This window comes from Alligator mississippiensis, chromosome 3 (genome assembly GCF_030867095.1).
Source record: "Alligator mississippiensis isolate rAllMis1 chromosome 3, rAllMis1, whole genome shotgun sequence".
NCBI classification, from domain to species: domain Eukaryota; kingdom Metazoa; phylum Chordata; order Crocodylia; family Alligatoridae; genus Alligator; species Alligator mississippiensis.
Window position 1 is genome coordinate 238,326,113 of NC_081826.1, and position 18,287 is coordinate 238,344,399.

The 18,287-nt window shown below is 41.4% G+C and overlaps 1 protein-coding gene across 1 annotated transcript in view; it reads right to left on the reverse strand.

The window, feature by feature from the left end:
* The window catches only part of LOC102560598 (endoplasmic reticulum aminopeptidase 2-like), a 39,160-nt gene continuing 20,873 nt past the window's right edge, over positions 1-18,287 (reverse strand). The window contains 9 exon segments of the mRNA XM_014597218.3: positions 1-1,883; positions 2,753-2,834; positions 5,701-5,841; positions 6,783-6,944; positions 10,063-10,247; positions 11,140-11,296; positions 15,446-15,629; positions 16,541-16,620; positions 17,407-17,582. Of these exon segments, the coding sequence (XP_014452704.3) occupies positions 1,740-1,883; positions 2,753-2,834; positions 5,701-5,841; positions 6,783-6,944; positions 10,063-10,247; positions 11,140-11,296; positions 15,446-15,629; positions 16,541-16,620; positions 17,407-17,582 (1,311 nt within the window). The 3' untranslated portion in view covers positions 1-1,739.

Genomic DNA, 18,287 nt, shown 5'->3' on the forward strand with positions numbered 1-18,287 from the left:
CAAAATCATCAAAAGAAATTTTTATTGCCTGATTGGTGATTCCATTTGTAAAACACCTGCCGAACCATGTCCAAGTACCTTTCAATCTTTTGTGGCATCACATTTAGGATAGTACAATTAAACAGCAGAATATGTACAGGCTCCATCTTCTGCAAATGGAAAAAGCTTCTAATAGGAACAGCTGGAGTCAGATTAGCAGTATTAATTGACTGTAAAGCAATAGCTCAGGAAAACTAATTGCAATCAGGAACCCATTATCTGAGGTATTGTGAAAACATAACGGGTTTTCTTTGCCTCAGAAACTGACTTCACTATGAACTTAGGGTCCTTTACACAGTATGAAAACTAGGCAGAAGATGTATCAAGCAGGGCACCCAAGCTGAGGCACATAATTATCAGCTCACGCTTTTGAAAATTTGGCTGCAAAGCCTTAATACTTCATTGTGAGAGACAGAAATGTAACTAAAAAAAAGAGGTAATACTGATTATGCTCTCACAGCACTAAAATTGATTTCTGCCCATTAAAAAGCTTTTTCAGATATTAATTTGTAGTCATGTTGAAAACAAATGTCACCAGTGCAGTTCACCTGACAAACCCCAACTGCTTACACAGGATGTTTCACTTGTAACTCACTGTTAAAACAATGTATTAGTGAGAAGCCCTTTTCAAGTATTTCACTGTTTGTCTGAAGTACTGGTCCTTCTTGACCTACATAGTTTCCTTTTGGTGCTTTTACACATTTTGTTAATTGAAAAACAGGGAAGGGAATATCATGTGATTAATTTTAGCTAGTCATGCTTTACGGAAAAAGATCTACTGTACAGAATCTCAGCTAGGAGATAACTCAATTCTTCTATTTATAAATGAGTTTAATTGAGGACCTTCTATGTAGGGAAATAAGAAGAGTCAATACACTCTTTTTTTCAAGTAGATAATCTATTATTAATAAATTTAGTAATGGCTACAGATATCCAATTGAGATTAGGACCACTCTGAACTCTGTACAGTTATACGGTGATATCTGCTGACTAGATAAAACAGACCGAAAATGTGACGTTTGTGAGTCACCCAAAAAGTAATACAGCAGGTCATTGACAGACCCAAGAAAAATGTCACATCTCCTAACTTCTGTTTATCAGACTCCATCGCCCCTCAGTCTAGGAAAAGTGCCATATTTATCTTATTTTCCAAATTCCTCAGGCTTCCCAATTAGATCTTTTAATTTAAGCTCAGAAAAAGAGAGGGAGAATTTTAACAAGTAGATTACTCATTTTTCCTGTGGCCAGAAGCCATAAGAGATCAAAATAATAATGTGTATGGACAACAGGACAAAAGAGCAAGAAAAAATATATATGTACTTTATCCATGTAGCCACGCTAAACAGGGTTTGTAATCAGACGGCTATTTACAGCATTGATCTATGACAAATGACTGAAGCAATTCACAGGCACTCCTCTCAACAGATCAGGTTTCTAAACACTCCTTCAGGATTTGGATTATTGAAAATTTGCCCATTTCTTTCTGGTTTTGTAGCACAGACATTTCATTTTGTCAACTTTGCTATCTATATAGCACAATAGAATGAGCACCAAATATATCTATTCAAATTCATACTGCATTCAAATGCAACTCACCAGTGGGAGGGAAAAGAAACATTTAATCCAAACTGAAATCCCCTTTAGCTTGGAGGGTGCTAGTAAACTAGACATGTACTCATCAACTCATATTTATGTTAACCCTAAAGATTATTGAGAAGCCAGTTTCTTAAACTGCTGAGATTCTTCTCCAGCCATCTAATATTCTTTGTTATGGTTTCCAGCACAACTCGAGTGATTTTTAGCTGTGATCCTTGGTTATTTAGAGACTTAAAGAAGATCTCCACCTGAAAAAGATGATAGTCATTAGTGTCTGAGGTCAAATTTTGTCTGTGTTTAAACAGCTCTTAGGAAAACTTAGGCCAAATAGCAGGAATTAAAAAGGCCAAAGTTGGTGACACTGATAGCGACTCTTCCAGCAATCCCCTCCCTCCTTCAGTCAGGTACCCTCAAAGAGTAAAATAACATTGAATAAAATAACTAATGTTGAATCAGCTTTAGATAAAAGTGCCAAAAAGCCTCACTGAAGCACCCAACCTATACAGACACTGGGGGAGCCAGGTCAAACTAACATGAAGCCTCTTCTGAGCATGCACTGCACTTGGTGCAGGAGTGTGCCGAGCTTAAAGTAAAGCACTGTTTTGCAGGGGGAGGAGGGTCATGTCTGTAAGCAGCCTAAATGAATAACAGAAGTATAAGTCTCTTCCCATACTAACAAAAAAGGATATATATTATAAAATGCAAGATTGACCTGTCAAAAATAATGCACTTACAGGGCAGTAAGAACTATCGCACATAATAAACTATTTTGCAATGATTACTATCAACCTTTTCACGTTATTAAAATGATTTCCAAATCTTTAATTCTTCTTTCCTTATGAATATCTCATCACTGAAATATTGAAAGATCACTGTCCTTTGATGGCTGTTCTGGGCAGTCAGGCCTTTTTATTTGTAAACTGAAGACATAGGAATGTAGGAAGAGCACACACCAACTGCTGACGCTTCCTTAGCCTGACGAAGGGTTTTTGAACCCGAAAGCTTGCTTAATAACTATTCTCCAACCATTTGGGTTGGTCTAATAAAAGATATCAAACTCACCCAAGGAACCTTGTCTGCCTATATTCACAATAGGTTTTAATAAAAAGTTACAAACCTCTTCTAGTTCGTCTCTGGATGAAAAGTGGGATGTAGTGCCAGAGATAATAGTTCGAATGGAGAAAGAAGCTAATTCAAACCTGTAAACAGGGAAGGGAAAATAAACAGTAATAATACAAACAACATACAATAACAGAACTACATTCTATGGTGTTTTTATTATCTTTTTTCTAATAAGTATTTTTGTTTAAATTAGAGCAACACAGTCAACTTAAAAAAAAACAACACAGCCTTACCCAGCCCACAAATAACACAGGAGACTACTAAAGCAAAAACATTTTTAAACCTAATTTGCTTTTCACTTTTTATGTTGTTTTAACCTTTTTTCAATTCTCTGAAGAATAATAGAAACAACTTAGTTTTTCAGAATGTCTCTATTCAGTTTCTTGCGGGGATACAAAGATTGGGCGTGCTACAAACACAGAACACACGCTTCCTCTGTGGTGAAGACAACAAGAAATTGTTTTTTAGATATATAGGGAGTAAAAGGAAGGCCCAGGGAGGAATAGGACCCCTGCTAAATGGGCAGAAACAATTGGTGACAGATAGGGGGGACAAGGCTGAACTCCTCAACGAGTTCTTTGCCTCAGTGTTCCTAAGCGAGGGGCACGACAAGTCTCTCACTGGGGTTGTAGAGAGGCAGCAGCAAGGCGCCAGACTTCCATGCGTAGATCCTGAGGTGGTGCAGAGTCACTTGGAAGAACTGGATGCCTTTAAGTCGGCAGGCCCGGATGGGCTCCATCCGAGGGTGCTGAAGGCACTGGCCGACGTCATTGCAGAGCCACTGGCGGGAATATTCGAATGCTCGTGGCGCGCAGGCCAAGTCCCGGAGGACTGGAAAAGGGCTAACGTGGTCCCCATTTTCAAAAAGGGGAGGAAGGAGGACCCGGGCAACTATAGGCCGGTCAGTCTCACCTCCATCCTTGGTAAAGTATTTGAAAAAATTATCAAGGCTCACATTTGTGAGAGCCCGGCAGGACAAATTATGCTGAGGGGAAACCAGCATGGGTTTGTGGCGGGCAGATCGTGCCTGACCAACCTAGTCTCTTTCTATGACCAGGTTACGAAACGCCTGGACACAGGAGGAGGGGTGGATGTCGTATACTTGGACTTCAGGAAGGCCTTCGATACGGTATCCCACACCATACTGGTGAACAAATTAAGAGGCTGTGATGTGGATGACTGCACAGTCCGGTGGGTGGCGAATTGGCTAGAAGGTCGCACCCAAAGAGTCGTGGTAGATGGGTTGGTCTCGACCTGGAAGGGTGTGGGCAGTGGGGTCCCGCAGGGTTCGGTCCTTGGACCGATACTCTTTAATGTCTTCATCAGCGACTTGGACGTGGGAGTGAAATGTACTCTGTCCAAGTTTGCAGATGACACAAAGCTATGGGGAGAAGTGGACACGCCGGAGGGCAGGGAACAGCTGCAGGCAGACCTGGATAGGCTGGACAAGTGGGCAGAAAACAACAGGATGCAGTTCAACAAGGAGAAATGCAAAGTGCTGCACCTAGGGAGGAAAAATGTCCAGCACACCTACAGCCTAGGGAATGACCTGCTGGGTGGCACAGAGGTGGAAAGGGATCTTGGAGTCCTAGTGGACTCCAAGTTGAACATGAGCCGGCAGTGTGACGAAGCCATCAGAAAAGCCAATGGCACTTTATCGTGCATCAGCAGATGCATGACAAATAGGTCCAGGGAGGTGATACTTCCCCTCTATCGGGCGCTGGTCAGACCGCAGTTGGAGTACTGCATGCAATTCTGGGCGCCACACTTCAAGAAGGATGCGGATAACCTGGAAAGGGTCCAGAGAAGGGCAACTCGTATGGTCAAGGGCCTGCAGACCAAGCCCTACGAGGAGAGACTAGAGAAACTGGACCTTTTCAGCCTCCGCAAGAGAAGGTTGAGAGGCGACCTTGTGGCTGCCTATAAGTTCATCACGGGGGCACAGAAGGGAATTGGTGAGGATTTATTCACCAAGGCGCCCCCAGGGGTTACAAGAAACAATGGCCACAAGCTAGCAGAGAGCAGATTTAAACTGGACATTAGGAAGAACTTCTTCACAGTTCGAGTGGCCAAGGTCTGGAACGGGCTCCCAAGGGAGATGGTGCTCTCCCCTACCCTGGGGGTCTTCAAGAGGAGGTTAGACGAGTATCTAGCTGGGGTCATCTAGACCCAGCACTCTTTCCTGCTTATGCAGGGGGTCAGACTTGATGATCTATTGAGGTCCCTTCCGACCCTAACATCTATGAATCTATGAATGAATCTATGAAGGCAGACAGTCACCCCTTCTTCCCACATACTTCAGCTACTACCACAAGTAGAATACAGGAAGACAACACCTTACATTAATTTCGATAGTTAATACTGGTTACAAGTGAATAAGAGATGTAGGTGCATAATGAAGGTGGGATTTCTTAAAATATGAACCCCATGAGCCACAAGGTCTAGATTTGAGTAGATAAAGCAAAGTAGCCTCATCTTCAAAGAAACTGAGTTCCCACAGCTTCCTTTAACCTCAGTAGGATTTATATGAAAGCTCACCACCTCTAAAAATCAGGCCTCTTTCATTTAAGGGTCTTAATGGGGAATTAAGAGGGGAATTTTGACCATAGTTTCTATCTTGGAGGTTCATGGGTTCTTGTGCTTTCTTATGGGTACAGATCACTTATATTAAAAGGGACAGGCCATCAAAATCAAAACAGTTTAGGATGCTTTCAGCATCCAAAGCTAATTGATTAAATAATGTATCTGGATTTATGACCTTAGGACTTTGAAAGTTAGTTCTCTAGTGGTAAAAAACAGCATTTGGGGGCCTTCTTCTGTAAATGTATTGAAATGGAATATAAACATTTATTCCATTTCAACAGTAGAATAGTGATCCTTCTTTATTGTTATTTGCAAGCATTTGCCAATAATGGTGGCTGAAATAGACAAACAGATACCAACTTTTCAAGAAGCTTTTTCCAGTTTTCTCTGACAAAATTCCAGGCAAGCCTCTGTCCCTTCGGGTTCCTGGCTATAGCGTGAAGAAGAATTGCCAGATTCTGAGTCTTGATAATTTCACCTTCCATGCCTAGTGTAATTAGCCTGCAGAAATGAAAACAGGCAGTTTCAGTCTGTTTCTAGTCTGCTGGTAGCAGAGACTGTTAGACCACCACTCAATACACATTTCCTTCCAACAAAAGTACTACTAATAAAAGAGGAGCAGAAGAGATAAAACAGACAACAGTTCAGTGCTTGAAATATATCAGTTTTTAAGTCTGTTTTAATTGGGTGCTGCTACAGCATTTTTCATATATTACTACTGCTTTTTAGGGAAAATTCTTCATGATTTCAATGAAGTAATTTGCATAATACATAATGTTGTCAGGGCCCACAATGACCACTTAACATGAGCCACTACTATTTTTCAAAAGATGATTCCAGAACTGTTGATGATAAGTGATTTTGATATAAAATTTGTAGAGTATACAGATAACTTGATTTATATTTTCTTTTGCTTTAACTACAGATCCTGCAAGCTGGACATGGAATGTGAAAATCATGCTAGCGTTTTAGGGTTATTTGTCTCCAGTTAAGATTCTTGTAATCTGCAATCTACTGATGATATAAAATCCAGAACAAAATCCAACTTCTCTCTTGGAGGAGTATTGGTTCTAAAGTGCTAATGGAAACTTTTTTGAGTTACCTAATTAACAAGACCTGACTCTGAACATAAACAGGGATCAGATCTATGTGATTGTTTATCAGAATTGAACTATAAAAGTTTATAATCTCTTTGTTGCATGATCTGTAGTATTCCAAAAACCTCCAATGGTCCTGTGGATTATCAACATCAGGCCAAGTTTTCTTGGAGTGAGAGCTCATTAATAAATTATTTAGGAAAACGATCAAGTAAGTAAAAATAGAATTCCACATTTGAAATGTGTTACCAAGCTGCTGTTGGAGATTTTCATGCTTTCACAGCTCCTTGGAGAAGGAATGTGGTACTGTTTTGTTTTAAATAATTCAACAAAGACAATTCTTACTTTGCCAGTTTTTCATGATGCCTGCTTGTGGTCAAAGCATAGAGGATTTTGTTCTTTTCTGCATCGGAAACAGATAGACTATACTGCTTCAGTAGATAATTCCATCCTGCTCCTGTTTGTGCTCCAACTGAGTAGACTGTCTTTAAAAGATCTGTTGGAAGGCTGTGGCATTAAACAAAGGTGGGGAAAGAGAAGGCAGGTCAGATGATTTTAGACTTCTTGGTGTCTTCACAGATGTGCAATACTACAGTCTCTCACAGACATGTTCAATGTACTTATAGTATATAATGATTTTCCTTATGTTTCACATGTCAGATGCCCTGACACCACATGGTCACTTCTAGTTCTGTGCCATTTGTCTAGCATTTTGTTTTGCATGCACCAGAAATTATGGTAACAAAGTCAGAACAGTTCATATTTACTTCATGAAAACAATTGGGCCAAAATTAGTAGTGTTCCCTGACACATTGCAAAGAGTTTCCATGAAAATTGATTTAATATGGATTTTGCAAAAAGATAAGAAAATGTACAGAATTTTGAGCATTTTAAATGGCACTATGAATATTTCACACTTCTTCAGTCAAGCCTTGTTGCCACCTAGTGTCATTTTTTAAAAAGTAGAAATGTGCTTTTTACTTTGTGAATCTAGATATAACCAGAAAATAGCTAAGCTAAAAGGAATCTAGGAGCTTTAGAAGCGGAGAAGGTCAATTCAAATACAGTGATAAAAGAATCAGCTGAGTCCCTCATGGTTGCTGCTATTTCAAGCAGCTAGAAGCCTACTCTCTACTCAAGAAGCCCCATATTATTTAATCTTCAACTTCTACCATGTCCCTAACTTGTCTTTCTTGGACCCAGTCATGAGGAGCAGACCCTTCCAATCACTGCTTGTGTGACTTTGAGTAACTAGAATAAGAACTCAGGCTAGAACTTCTTGGTTTGCTAACAAGTACGTGATATCATGTGGGGGGAGGAGCAGTACACCAGTTCTTCAGCAGAGTGATGAATGATCTATAAGCATGTGAGAAGACATGCATCATTCAAGAGGGACTGGAAATGTTATGGTGCACTATTTAAAGATAGCGACTAGCAGAGTCTGGGAATTGAAAAAGGTCAATAATAACTTTGATTCCAAATACTATAGATCATATACAAGGCCCACTAGTCAGAAACTACCATAGTTACAAAATAAGGAATAATAGAAATGGATCTAGTTTGATAAATAATCAAGGTGCAAAAAAATAAACCTCTCTGCTGTTTGAAACACTGCAGCAACACTCTGGTCTTGTGGAATATTATTACAGTTCATCATATGTAACAACTGGGGCAAAATATAGAATATCCCAAAGCAAATAATGTAAATACATGTTAAACAAGTTATTGATTCATCTATCTATGCACCCACCAGCCAGACAAAAGTCTGTTAGCCTACTAAAACAGGGAAAGGTATTTCTTTGAATTGACAAGTGTAATATTATGAGTATTTTCTTCATCAGTCATCATGGTGCAAATTAGTTATGCATTGATGCAAAGGGAGGTAGGGAAAGGAACTTCTTCTGCTGGGACTGGTAAATGTCATGTTATATTAGCCAGGCATATATTTATGTAATTCCTGGATATTAGATTTAGTTGTTACATTTATCATATTACTGATATTTTTCCTTCTAAATACTGCAGTAAATTCAAGCATAAAAAAATAATCCTGGAAAGCTACACAAAGACGGTCCCATTTGCACAACACTTAATGGGTTGAGAACTATGCTGGATGTTATATTCCATTATGTATATGGAAGACCAGTGGTGTAATTAAGGTGGAGCCAATGGGGCAACCACCCCAGGCACTGAGTTGTGGGGAGGAGGGTGTGAAAAAAGTGGATGCTGCTGGCAGCTACATGATTGCAGCGGCAACTGTAAGTCCCTACCGTCCCTGTGTCCCATGCACCCGCCAGGGTTCCTACACTGCTATTTGAGACTGATGTCACTACTGAGCTTACGGGCTCCTATACATGTGCAAGGAACCGGCTCCAATGCACTGGAAATCCAGCATGTCGGAGCGTATTGGATTAATTGAGTCTGCTAGAGTGCAGAATTAACGCGCCACACCAGATTTAAGAGTCAAGTGTATCAGCATCCCTATGCTGAAAAATGGCGGTGGGGTGCTTTGAACTAGAACCCATTTGGTGAGCTTTAGTTCAAAGCACCCCACCATCATTTTTCAGAACACTGATACCCATGATGCTCAGGTGCTTTTAATTAGTGTGGGTCGCTAATTAAAGCGCACCCCCACACCTCTCAGAGTATGTGTAAAAATGCCCTTATTCTCCAAAGTGCACAAGGAGTGTAACAGGGGCCTCTAACCCTTGTTACTCAGAGAAGCAGTGCTATGAGGCTGTGGGTTCAAGCAGTAGAGAAAAAGGGCTGAATGGCCCCAGTCTGCAAACCCCAAGCAACAGAATGCCAGGCCACTGGTTAGATAATTAGCAACACCTTTGCTCAGTTATGAGGAAAAAGAGTCAAGTAACTGGAAGGAGCTGGAGTCGGGGGCTGATATAAGCCTGGCTCCTGGCCTGGAGTTAATTCTGGCCCAGATCAAGGCCACACTCTGGTCTTCTGAGGGCAGCCTCCCCAATTTATACAAATTTACCAGCCAGGCATGGCAGGTGAGGCAGCAGGGCAGTACTCTGGTGAGACGAGATGAACGATGGGCTTAAGATAGCTGCTAGGGGACACCACAGACACCTTTAGAGATGGGTCCCATTACAGGAGATTCTAGAGCCATGTCCATGTCCTTTGCTGTGGCCCAAAGAAATTGTGAAGGCTGCCATCTGTAGTGTTCTGAGAAAAATAGTGGTACAAAGGACTTTTGTCCTGGAAGAGTGTCTCCTAGCATTGGTATATTAGCCATGTGGGACTAGGCTGGAGAACCACAACTGACTTTTAAACTTAATTTTTCTTGTAATGACAGTATATGCATGTGGTTCTTTCAAGCAGTGGCAAATAACTATAATATGCCCTGCACTGGAAAAGCAGGAAATCAAGCCTAGTAAGTAAATTAGTAGAAAGAAGAAAAAGAGCTGGATAGCTTTCCATATTAACAAACTTATTTTTCAATCTAATACACTGTTAGTCACACTAGAATAAAAGATTATTCATTCCTTTTTCCATTTCAGATAGCAAAAGGTTTCCTATTTAACCATCCTGTAAAAGCCTGTAGTAGAAAAGAAAACTAAACATTTGGTAAAAAAAAGCCTAAATGAAAGAAAGTATGCAAGCTATTTACTCTAAATTTCCACCAGATCCCATCCACTTGCTGAAAAGCTCATGTGCCTTCTGGATACAGGGAGAATAGCGCAGATCACAGGCGAGTTGCAGGAGATCAGAACGAAGCAGTCTGTCAGAAATAGAGCCCTCATCACTCCAGGTTTGCCTGTCAATCACCGGCTTAAAATACCACAGGATATACTTCTGCAGAGAGAATATAGCCCAGTTAGTCCTACTGCCACATGCTACACTCCTGCTTTGTAACCATACACATGGTTACCCCAATTCTACAGTTGTAATCCATTTGTTAGAACTGTATATCATAATCAGATGTCAAGCTCATCCCTGCTCTGGTGTCTTCTCTTTGAACATCTTTTGGATAAATGAGTTCTTTGTAATAAGGCCAGACAACAGTGGGCCTCTAGCTGTGATACTGTGCAAAAAATATCTATTATGTGTAGTTCTGCTTAAAGTGACAGCTGGCAATAATTTTCAACATGGTTACAGGTCTTTATGAGAAATTAATAGAAGCTCTTTGTCTCATTCTCATATGGCGAGGAGAGAAATTATTGAGGTGTTACCTCCAAGAAGTTTACAGTTTACATTGACCTAAGCTAGAATGTAATGTAGAGAGGGTGGGAATGAGGGCAAGGACTGGTCACGGGGAAGGAGAGCCATGAGAGTTTCCTGCTCTCGTTAGCCAGAAAGCTTCAGTGCCGCTGGAATGCAAGGCCAGAGGCTATGCCAGTCACTTGCACCAGTCACTTGCACTAGCACCAGACTCTTGTCGTAACTCCATGAGTCAGAGCAGCTCTCCTTGGAGCATGCCTTAAAGAACAGGAGCAGCGGAAATCACAGTCATGGCTCATTACTGTGCGAGTTGACACCAGGCTGAATAATGCAAGCCAGAACAAAGGGAGAGTAGTGTATGGTGTTTGTAGCCTGGAAAATTTGTCATGAGGGTTTGAGGTTTTCTTTTCTTTTGTCTATTGAAAGCTAAGGAGGATACCTTCTGAACATGGAACTGGGAAGCTGCTTTGTGTGTTCCAGTTATTTTAGAGACAATTGCAAGTTTTCCCCCAAATTAAAATTGTACCTTAAGGTGTTCTGAGACACTGGAAATATTTCTTCTCTCCATCACATGGTAGATTGATTCCAGGTAGCCCAAGCCTTTCAGAAGTACTATGTTATTGGTTTCATGTTGGAGATACCGAGTCAGATCAAGGGCTCTGTCTAATGAGAGCCTTCCCGCACTGAGGGGGAAGAAATATACACAAGCTCAACATTTTGAATGTTACATAGCTTTGTTCTTCTCCACATTTTGCCTGTCATACTATGCTCAGCACTGTAAGTCATGAGGCCTGGACTCTACTCTCAGCTCAGTTGGTAACTAAGAACTTATTGGTAAATAGGCCAATATACCCTGAAGTTAGAGCAAGTCTTTGATTGTCAGCTCAGGCACTAACTAAATAACTTAAGACTAATCACCTAAACTGAATTTGTGCTGGAGTTTTCCCAGCTTTAAAATTAGGATAACTATATAACATCTTCGGAACCAAGACCATTTTCTGATTGGAACTCTATAAAAATACTGCTGTTGGTCTATCCCAGGGGAAGTTGTCAGGATCAAACACTAGATCACTTTAAGGCTAAGTACAGACATTCAGAAGGTTAAATCAGGTTCAAAATGGCCACCTGATTTAAACTTAGCTTGTCCTGGTGCCGACCTTACACTGACAAACCCAATCTCAGTGACCGGCAATCGGTCTAGACCTGTATCTGAACAGAAGTTCCATGCACACAAACCAGTCTTAAAATTGCAGATAAACCTGGATCTATGTTGTATCAGACTCATTCGATTTAGGTCGAACTGGTGCATGGAACTTCTGTCCACTTCCCCTGCACAGCCCCAGGGCTGGGAAAACCCAGCCCTGGGGCTGCTCTTTTCACTCCCTACTTTCCCCACACTGGTCTACTTTTTTGCCCCCTGGCCTCTTGCTTCCCTGCCAGCCAGCACTCTCAAGCCCCATCCCACACGTTGCCCTAAGTGCAGCCACTTTTTTTAGCATTTGCTACTACTGGAGCCCAAATAAGTCCTGGTGGGAGTAGGGGCAGGAGGGATGCGGGTGTAGGTTCACTGGGGGAGCCCCCACCTCACCCATGGGTCATGCCTGGCCCCCACCCCACCTGCAAGTTGTGCCTGTCCCCCCAACCCCTCGCAGGTTGTGCCTGACCCCCTAACCTTCATGGATTGTGCCTGCTCCCTCTACCCACCATGAGCTGTGCCTGCTCTCCCACATCGCACTCATGGGTCATGCCTGCCCCCCACCCCACCTGTGGGTTGCGCCAGCTCTCCCTATCCCTTATGGGTTGCTTCTGTCCCCCCCCCCCCCCAAACCGCACTCACAGGTCTCACCTGCCCCCCCACCACACTCATGGGTGTTTGCCTGCCTTCCCCCCACTCATGGGTCGTGCCTGCCACCCACCCCACCCATGGGTTGCGCTTGCTCTCCCTATCCCTCACAGGTTGCTCCAGCTCTGCCCCCCCCCAAACCACACTCGCAGGTCACGCTTGCCTCCCCACCACACTCATGGGTTGCGCCTGCCTTCCCCCCAACTATGGGTTGTGCCTGCCCCCCTGATCCCCTGGCAATCCCCTCCAACCTGCTGGACCCCTAAGCTCCAAGCTAGGCCCACCTGTCCTGGTTTACCTGATATCAGGCAGCCATTTTGAATTGATTTAACCTCCCCCTTACACCTCCAAATAGCTGTACTTAGCCTAAAGGGCTCTAAGATGATAGATGACAAGCAAGCTCATTCTATTAAAATGATTTTATGCACAGATGGTACAATGGCCTGACCTAGTTTTGGGTGCTTTGTGGTTGTCTCAGTACCAAGTATCTTGTCCTTTGATTTGCTGCTTAAGCAATATCATGAATCTTCAGCTTCAATAATTTGAGCCAGATAAACTACAACAGGAGGTCAGAGCAGGGGTAAGCTCTACACATATCTAGTAGACACACTTTTATAATTTATCCACAGTTCCTTCCATTCTTCATACAATTTCACTACAGTTTATCCTTAGATTTCTTCATGGAATCAAAAGTAACAACCCATGCATCATTATGAGCTACTACCTTTCCTTATTAGTCTTGCATCATGCCAACACATATAGTGTCCCTACTGCATCTCTTTACCTAGCATTCCTAGGTAAGCAGCATCCTCGGTAAACAGCTCTGAACAAGTTTAAGTATCCTGCCAGGAGATGTCCAAAGAACAAGAGGACAAACATCTCTCTTTCAATTATTGGCATGGGAATCACCTATATTCACAGTTATGCTTGAATATCAGGACAGAGCTCTGTTTTGAGCTGACAAAAGTACAGGTATTAGAGAGTGCAAGCTTAAGCCCAGATCCTAACATGAATTCTGCATGGGTGGACCCTTGCTCCTGCCCCATTATTATTATGGGATCCAGCTTATTTCTTGAGCATGGCCACTTTTCAATATATATTTTGTGGAGAAGAGGAAGGCAGAAGAGAGATCACTGCTAAAAAGTAGACAGTGGACATGCATCTCTTATGTAGGATTTAACGTGGTGTCTTTTCTAAAAAAGCAGAAGAGGTTCAGATAAGAATCTTGATGGGCCGAATCCTTTTATGTATGACTATATAATTCTCTTTGAGAGAGGTAGCTAGCTGTGTTAGTCTGAAGTCAGGCAGAAGGGAGGGTAGATTTGTACTTTATGGACTATTGAAATTAGAGATGTATAGCATAAGCTGAGGGCTTACTTCATTAGGCAGCATTTGTATACTGTACATCTCTGACTTAGTCCATAAGGCACAAATCTATCCTGCCTTCTGCCTATAATTTGTTTTCCTGTAGGAACTAGAAATAACCATCATGTGTTCCCACTACTGTTCTAGGCACTGTAAAAATGAAGAAAAAAAAGGCAATCCTTTTGTGGTTCATTTTATAGGAAAAAAATGTGAGCTAAAAACACAAACATATACTGTTTTTGCTTTAAAAAAGTAAAGTAAAATATTATGGTATAAAGCCAAACTCTTCCCCCTCCACCCTTTTCCTTCTCTTTGTCAATGGAATCTATCCACCATTAATTTGACCTGTCTTGTTCACACAACATCAGCTCCAGGGCTAAGGCTAGCCTAAGAAAGCTACAAAATGTTTACTGACTCTATTATACAGTCACTCTTACAATCAATTGTTACTAAATATTTCGCTGCTTAAGAAAATTGTCTGTTAAGCCTATATAAAACACCTAGCATTATGATCAGAGAATGAGTTCTGTGTCATTGCCTCTCAGATCCACACCCCGAGAAAACCAGTTCAGTACTCAGTGAGGAGTTGGTTGGATGCACTTATACAAGTGAACCTCTAATTGTGCATGAAACTGCCGGGAGGGGATCAGTATTTGTGTTCCCTGCTATTCAAACATGTATCTTTTTGTACATTCATATATCCACCTTGCAGGCGCAGCTTTAGCAAATACCAGGGCTGTGAGAAGCTTTGGTCGCTGATTTGATTTGGCGAAGATTCGGCCTGATTCAGTAGCTGAATCGCCAAATTTGAATCGAATCTGGAGAGCCTTTAATCTCTCCGAATCAAATCAGAACCCTCCAAATCAATTTGGAGAGATTCAAAGAGATTCAATGATTCGGACGTAGACACAGCTTTAAATGTATTTTCTACATACCTCAAGGTACCAGGTGGCTCGTGAATGCTGAGATGCTAGGGTGGATGGAGAGTCCCACGGGAGCGTGGGGGGATCCCCAGTGCACTTGGCAGTGGAGCCAGAAGTGGACCAGAAGCACTTCCAGTCCACTTCCAGGTCTGCCATGGAGCGTGTGGGGACCTCCCTGCCCCATCTCAGCAACTGGTACCTTCTGGATCTGGGGTGGCACCTGGGGTCCCCCCACAGCCGATCACTGAGCTGGGGTGGTACGTGGGGTACCATACTAAGTACTTTCAGTCCAATTCTGGGTCCATCACCAAGCAGATGGAGCATCCCTTGTGCTCCTTTGGGATGCTCCATCTGTCCCACCATCGCAGCGTTCACGAGCCATGCCTGGTACCTCGAGATATGTAGAAAAAAAACATTTAAAGTGGCGTCAATGGCCGAATCGCTGATTCTCCGAATCAGCATCGAATCTTCAGATTCAGATTCAGCTGAATCAAATCAGGCCAGTGATCCAAATCAATTAATCAAATCACTGTCCCCCAATTCAGGCTGAATCCAAATCCAAATCAAATACAGCCTGTTTTGCACACCCCTAGCAAATACCTATAAAGAGGTGAGGGCAGTTTTTAGGTAGTTGTTTTAGGAAACTGAAAATGTAACCATGTATTTTATTTCTACATTAAAAGTAGGAAGAGATTTGTTACCTGACCAGTTCAAATGCATTGTGGATCAAGTTCACTTGGTCCTTGGGACTGAAGAGTGTGTGGTTCTGATCCAGCAATGTAATGATGTTGTCCCATCCATTCCCCTCGTAGTGAACTATATAATAGCCATTCATATCTACATTGAATTTCACCCAGACAACACCTTCCTTGAGTTTCAATGAGTCTAAATGGGGGAGAGATTCGCTATAAGTATCTCATAAAGAAATAAAGTGTACGCTTGTAATGAAAAAATAAATAAAGGCACAGGTCTGCACCACACTCGTCAGTTGCGCAACACAGAGAAAAGAGATTTGCTGGTGGTATGACTTTATGAATAGTTTACAGGGAGAACGTTGGCATCTTGGTGGCTTACAGGATTGGTAACGGCAGACAGGTCCTTCTCTTTTTGACACTAAGTTTAGCAAAAATTGTTAGTAACTTATGGCTACCCTGTGGCCTATGTGAAACTGACTGCTTGTCTATGCCCATTTCTCAAAAAGGCCAGAAATCATATAGGCATGGTACAAGCTGACATAATGACCCTCCAAGCAACATGCACTTTGCATGTTGTCAGGCCGAAGGCAGTATGAAAAGGTTTCTATTGCCATTATCTTTCCTATTTCACGGCTGAAATATAGCCCTTTGCCAACACTAAATGCTCTTTTGTCCACAGGTGGAATCTGTTTCCTGGCAGTGATGATAAAAGTAACTATTTGTGCATTATTTAGAAAAAACATCTTGGAATTGAATTCAGTTCCAAAAGTCAGTTTTAGATGTCATATTCACAGCGTAGTAGCGCCCACACACCAGCATCAATGCTCCCCTTATAAAAAATTGCATACAGGTCTGCAGTTTTTAGGAGCAGACCACAGATTCTCTCTGGCAAGATCTGCATCTTGTTTTCCTCAGCTAAATGCAGAGGCCTGGCAAAGAGGAAAGGAAATTAGCAGAAGTCTCTAAGGGTTCTGTCTAAATATGTTGTCTAAATATTGATTTCTGTGTGCTACATTTTTAACTGATCACTAACATGCAATCAATCATTTAGTTAACACAATCAATTCATTGGCAATGAGACCAATGATAATTCTTCATTACCTGTTTTAGTTTTTAATACATGTCTGTGAACAGTGTTGGAGCTGCTAGTGATGTAGGTAAGTGGGATATGCCAAAAATACCTGAAAGAAGCAAATATATATATAACATAGTAACATTATTTTCTTCAGAAAAAGGGGATTAGACTGAGTTGTTTTATCTCTGTGTAGTAATTAGTTTTATACTCATAATTCAAAAGATGGATTTATCTAATCATCCTGCTGTAATGGTACAGAAACATCCACCAACACAAAAGATATGTCTTTATATTTGAAGAGACATGAACCTCTGTAGAAAATTCACTTTTATATTAAAGTTTTATTATTTTCTACATGTATATAAAGAAATATCATATTTCAGTGGAAGCACCCTATTTCATTACTAACAGATGAGGTTTCTTTTACATTGGATTTAAGTCTATCATCCACTCTAATGAAAGACAAACCTCATTCTCTCTCCACTACCTGCTGAGAAATTGAGAATATATCTAACTGCTTCCTATTCCTGTATAGTCCTCTACAGAATTTCCCATTATAGGAATTCATATTTTCTTTTACCTCTGATCAAGCCTTACATATCTGCCAGCTGCTGATCACCAGCCCTGGCAATGGACTTCAGCGGTTCATCCTTATCAAGACAGGAAGAACACTTGTACAGACTAGCCGGTTCAGCATTTCTCATGTCAAAAGCCATATCTACTACCTTTCACATACATCATATCAGTTCTTGATAAGTAAGCTTCCTGCCTAGGTTGACCTAAATTTATTTCAGAGCAATAATATGATATTGAACTCCACAGTTTTGGGTACGTCTTCCTATACCACAAGTTATACATAAATAGTGTTATTACATTTAGGTAATGCAGATACGTTGACTGCAGATTAGCCCATTCAGGATCTTCTTCAAAGACACCCTTCAGGAAACGGTCCTGTTGCAATTGAATGGTGTTTCCTTCACATTTTACAAGAACTAGTGGCATTCCTTTCTGATGTGTCCAAGTGTTCATCATGTCTTTGATCTCTGTAAGACTTCCATCATGACTGAACTGAAATTACCACAGACATAAACTATATTCAGTGAACCACAGGCAGTCTGGGCAACCAGAGCTGGCAATCAGAGAACCTCTGGTCAATTTTTGGCTCTAAGAGCAAGCCATGACTAAGCAGCAAGTCTGCATACTACACAGGGAAACACAACAATGTTTCTCCCCACAAACAGGATGGTTGCATCCAAGATGTTTGTGTAGCAAATAATAACAATTCTAGTAATATTTTTACATTGTGGAAGCTATACTCTAAAAATGCTAGTATAGACATTTATATGAACCAACAAAATTGAGTGTCAAAAGTCTCTCTGTTACCTTCTATACCCAAAGGACAGGGAATATTTCTGTAAACCTCCTATAGGTCTCTTTCTACTTCGAGCATAAGAAAAAAATCTTATGCTTTAAGACACAAAGGTGGGAGACAGGGAACCTGTGTTCTGTTCCTGGCTGTGCCTTCCTGTTTGATGTTGAGCACGATAATAACAACTTGCTGCAAGGCCCAACCTTCAAAAGTGAGAAGCACTTTTCCTCAGTTTTGGGTTTGCCATAGTATGTCCAAGAACCTGGCCCACCTTTGCCAATATGTGTGTTTTCCAGAATAAAATGCGTCATGAAACAACATAATAAAAAAAAATCAACAGAATTCAATTCACTAAACAATAATCCATTGGTCAGAATGTAAAATACTGTGGGTTTTTTATGAAG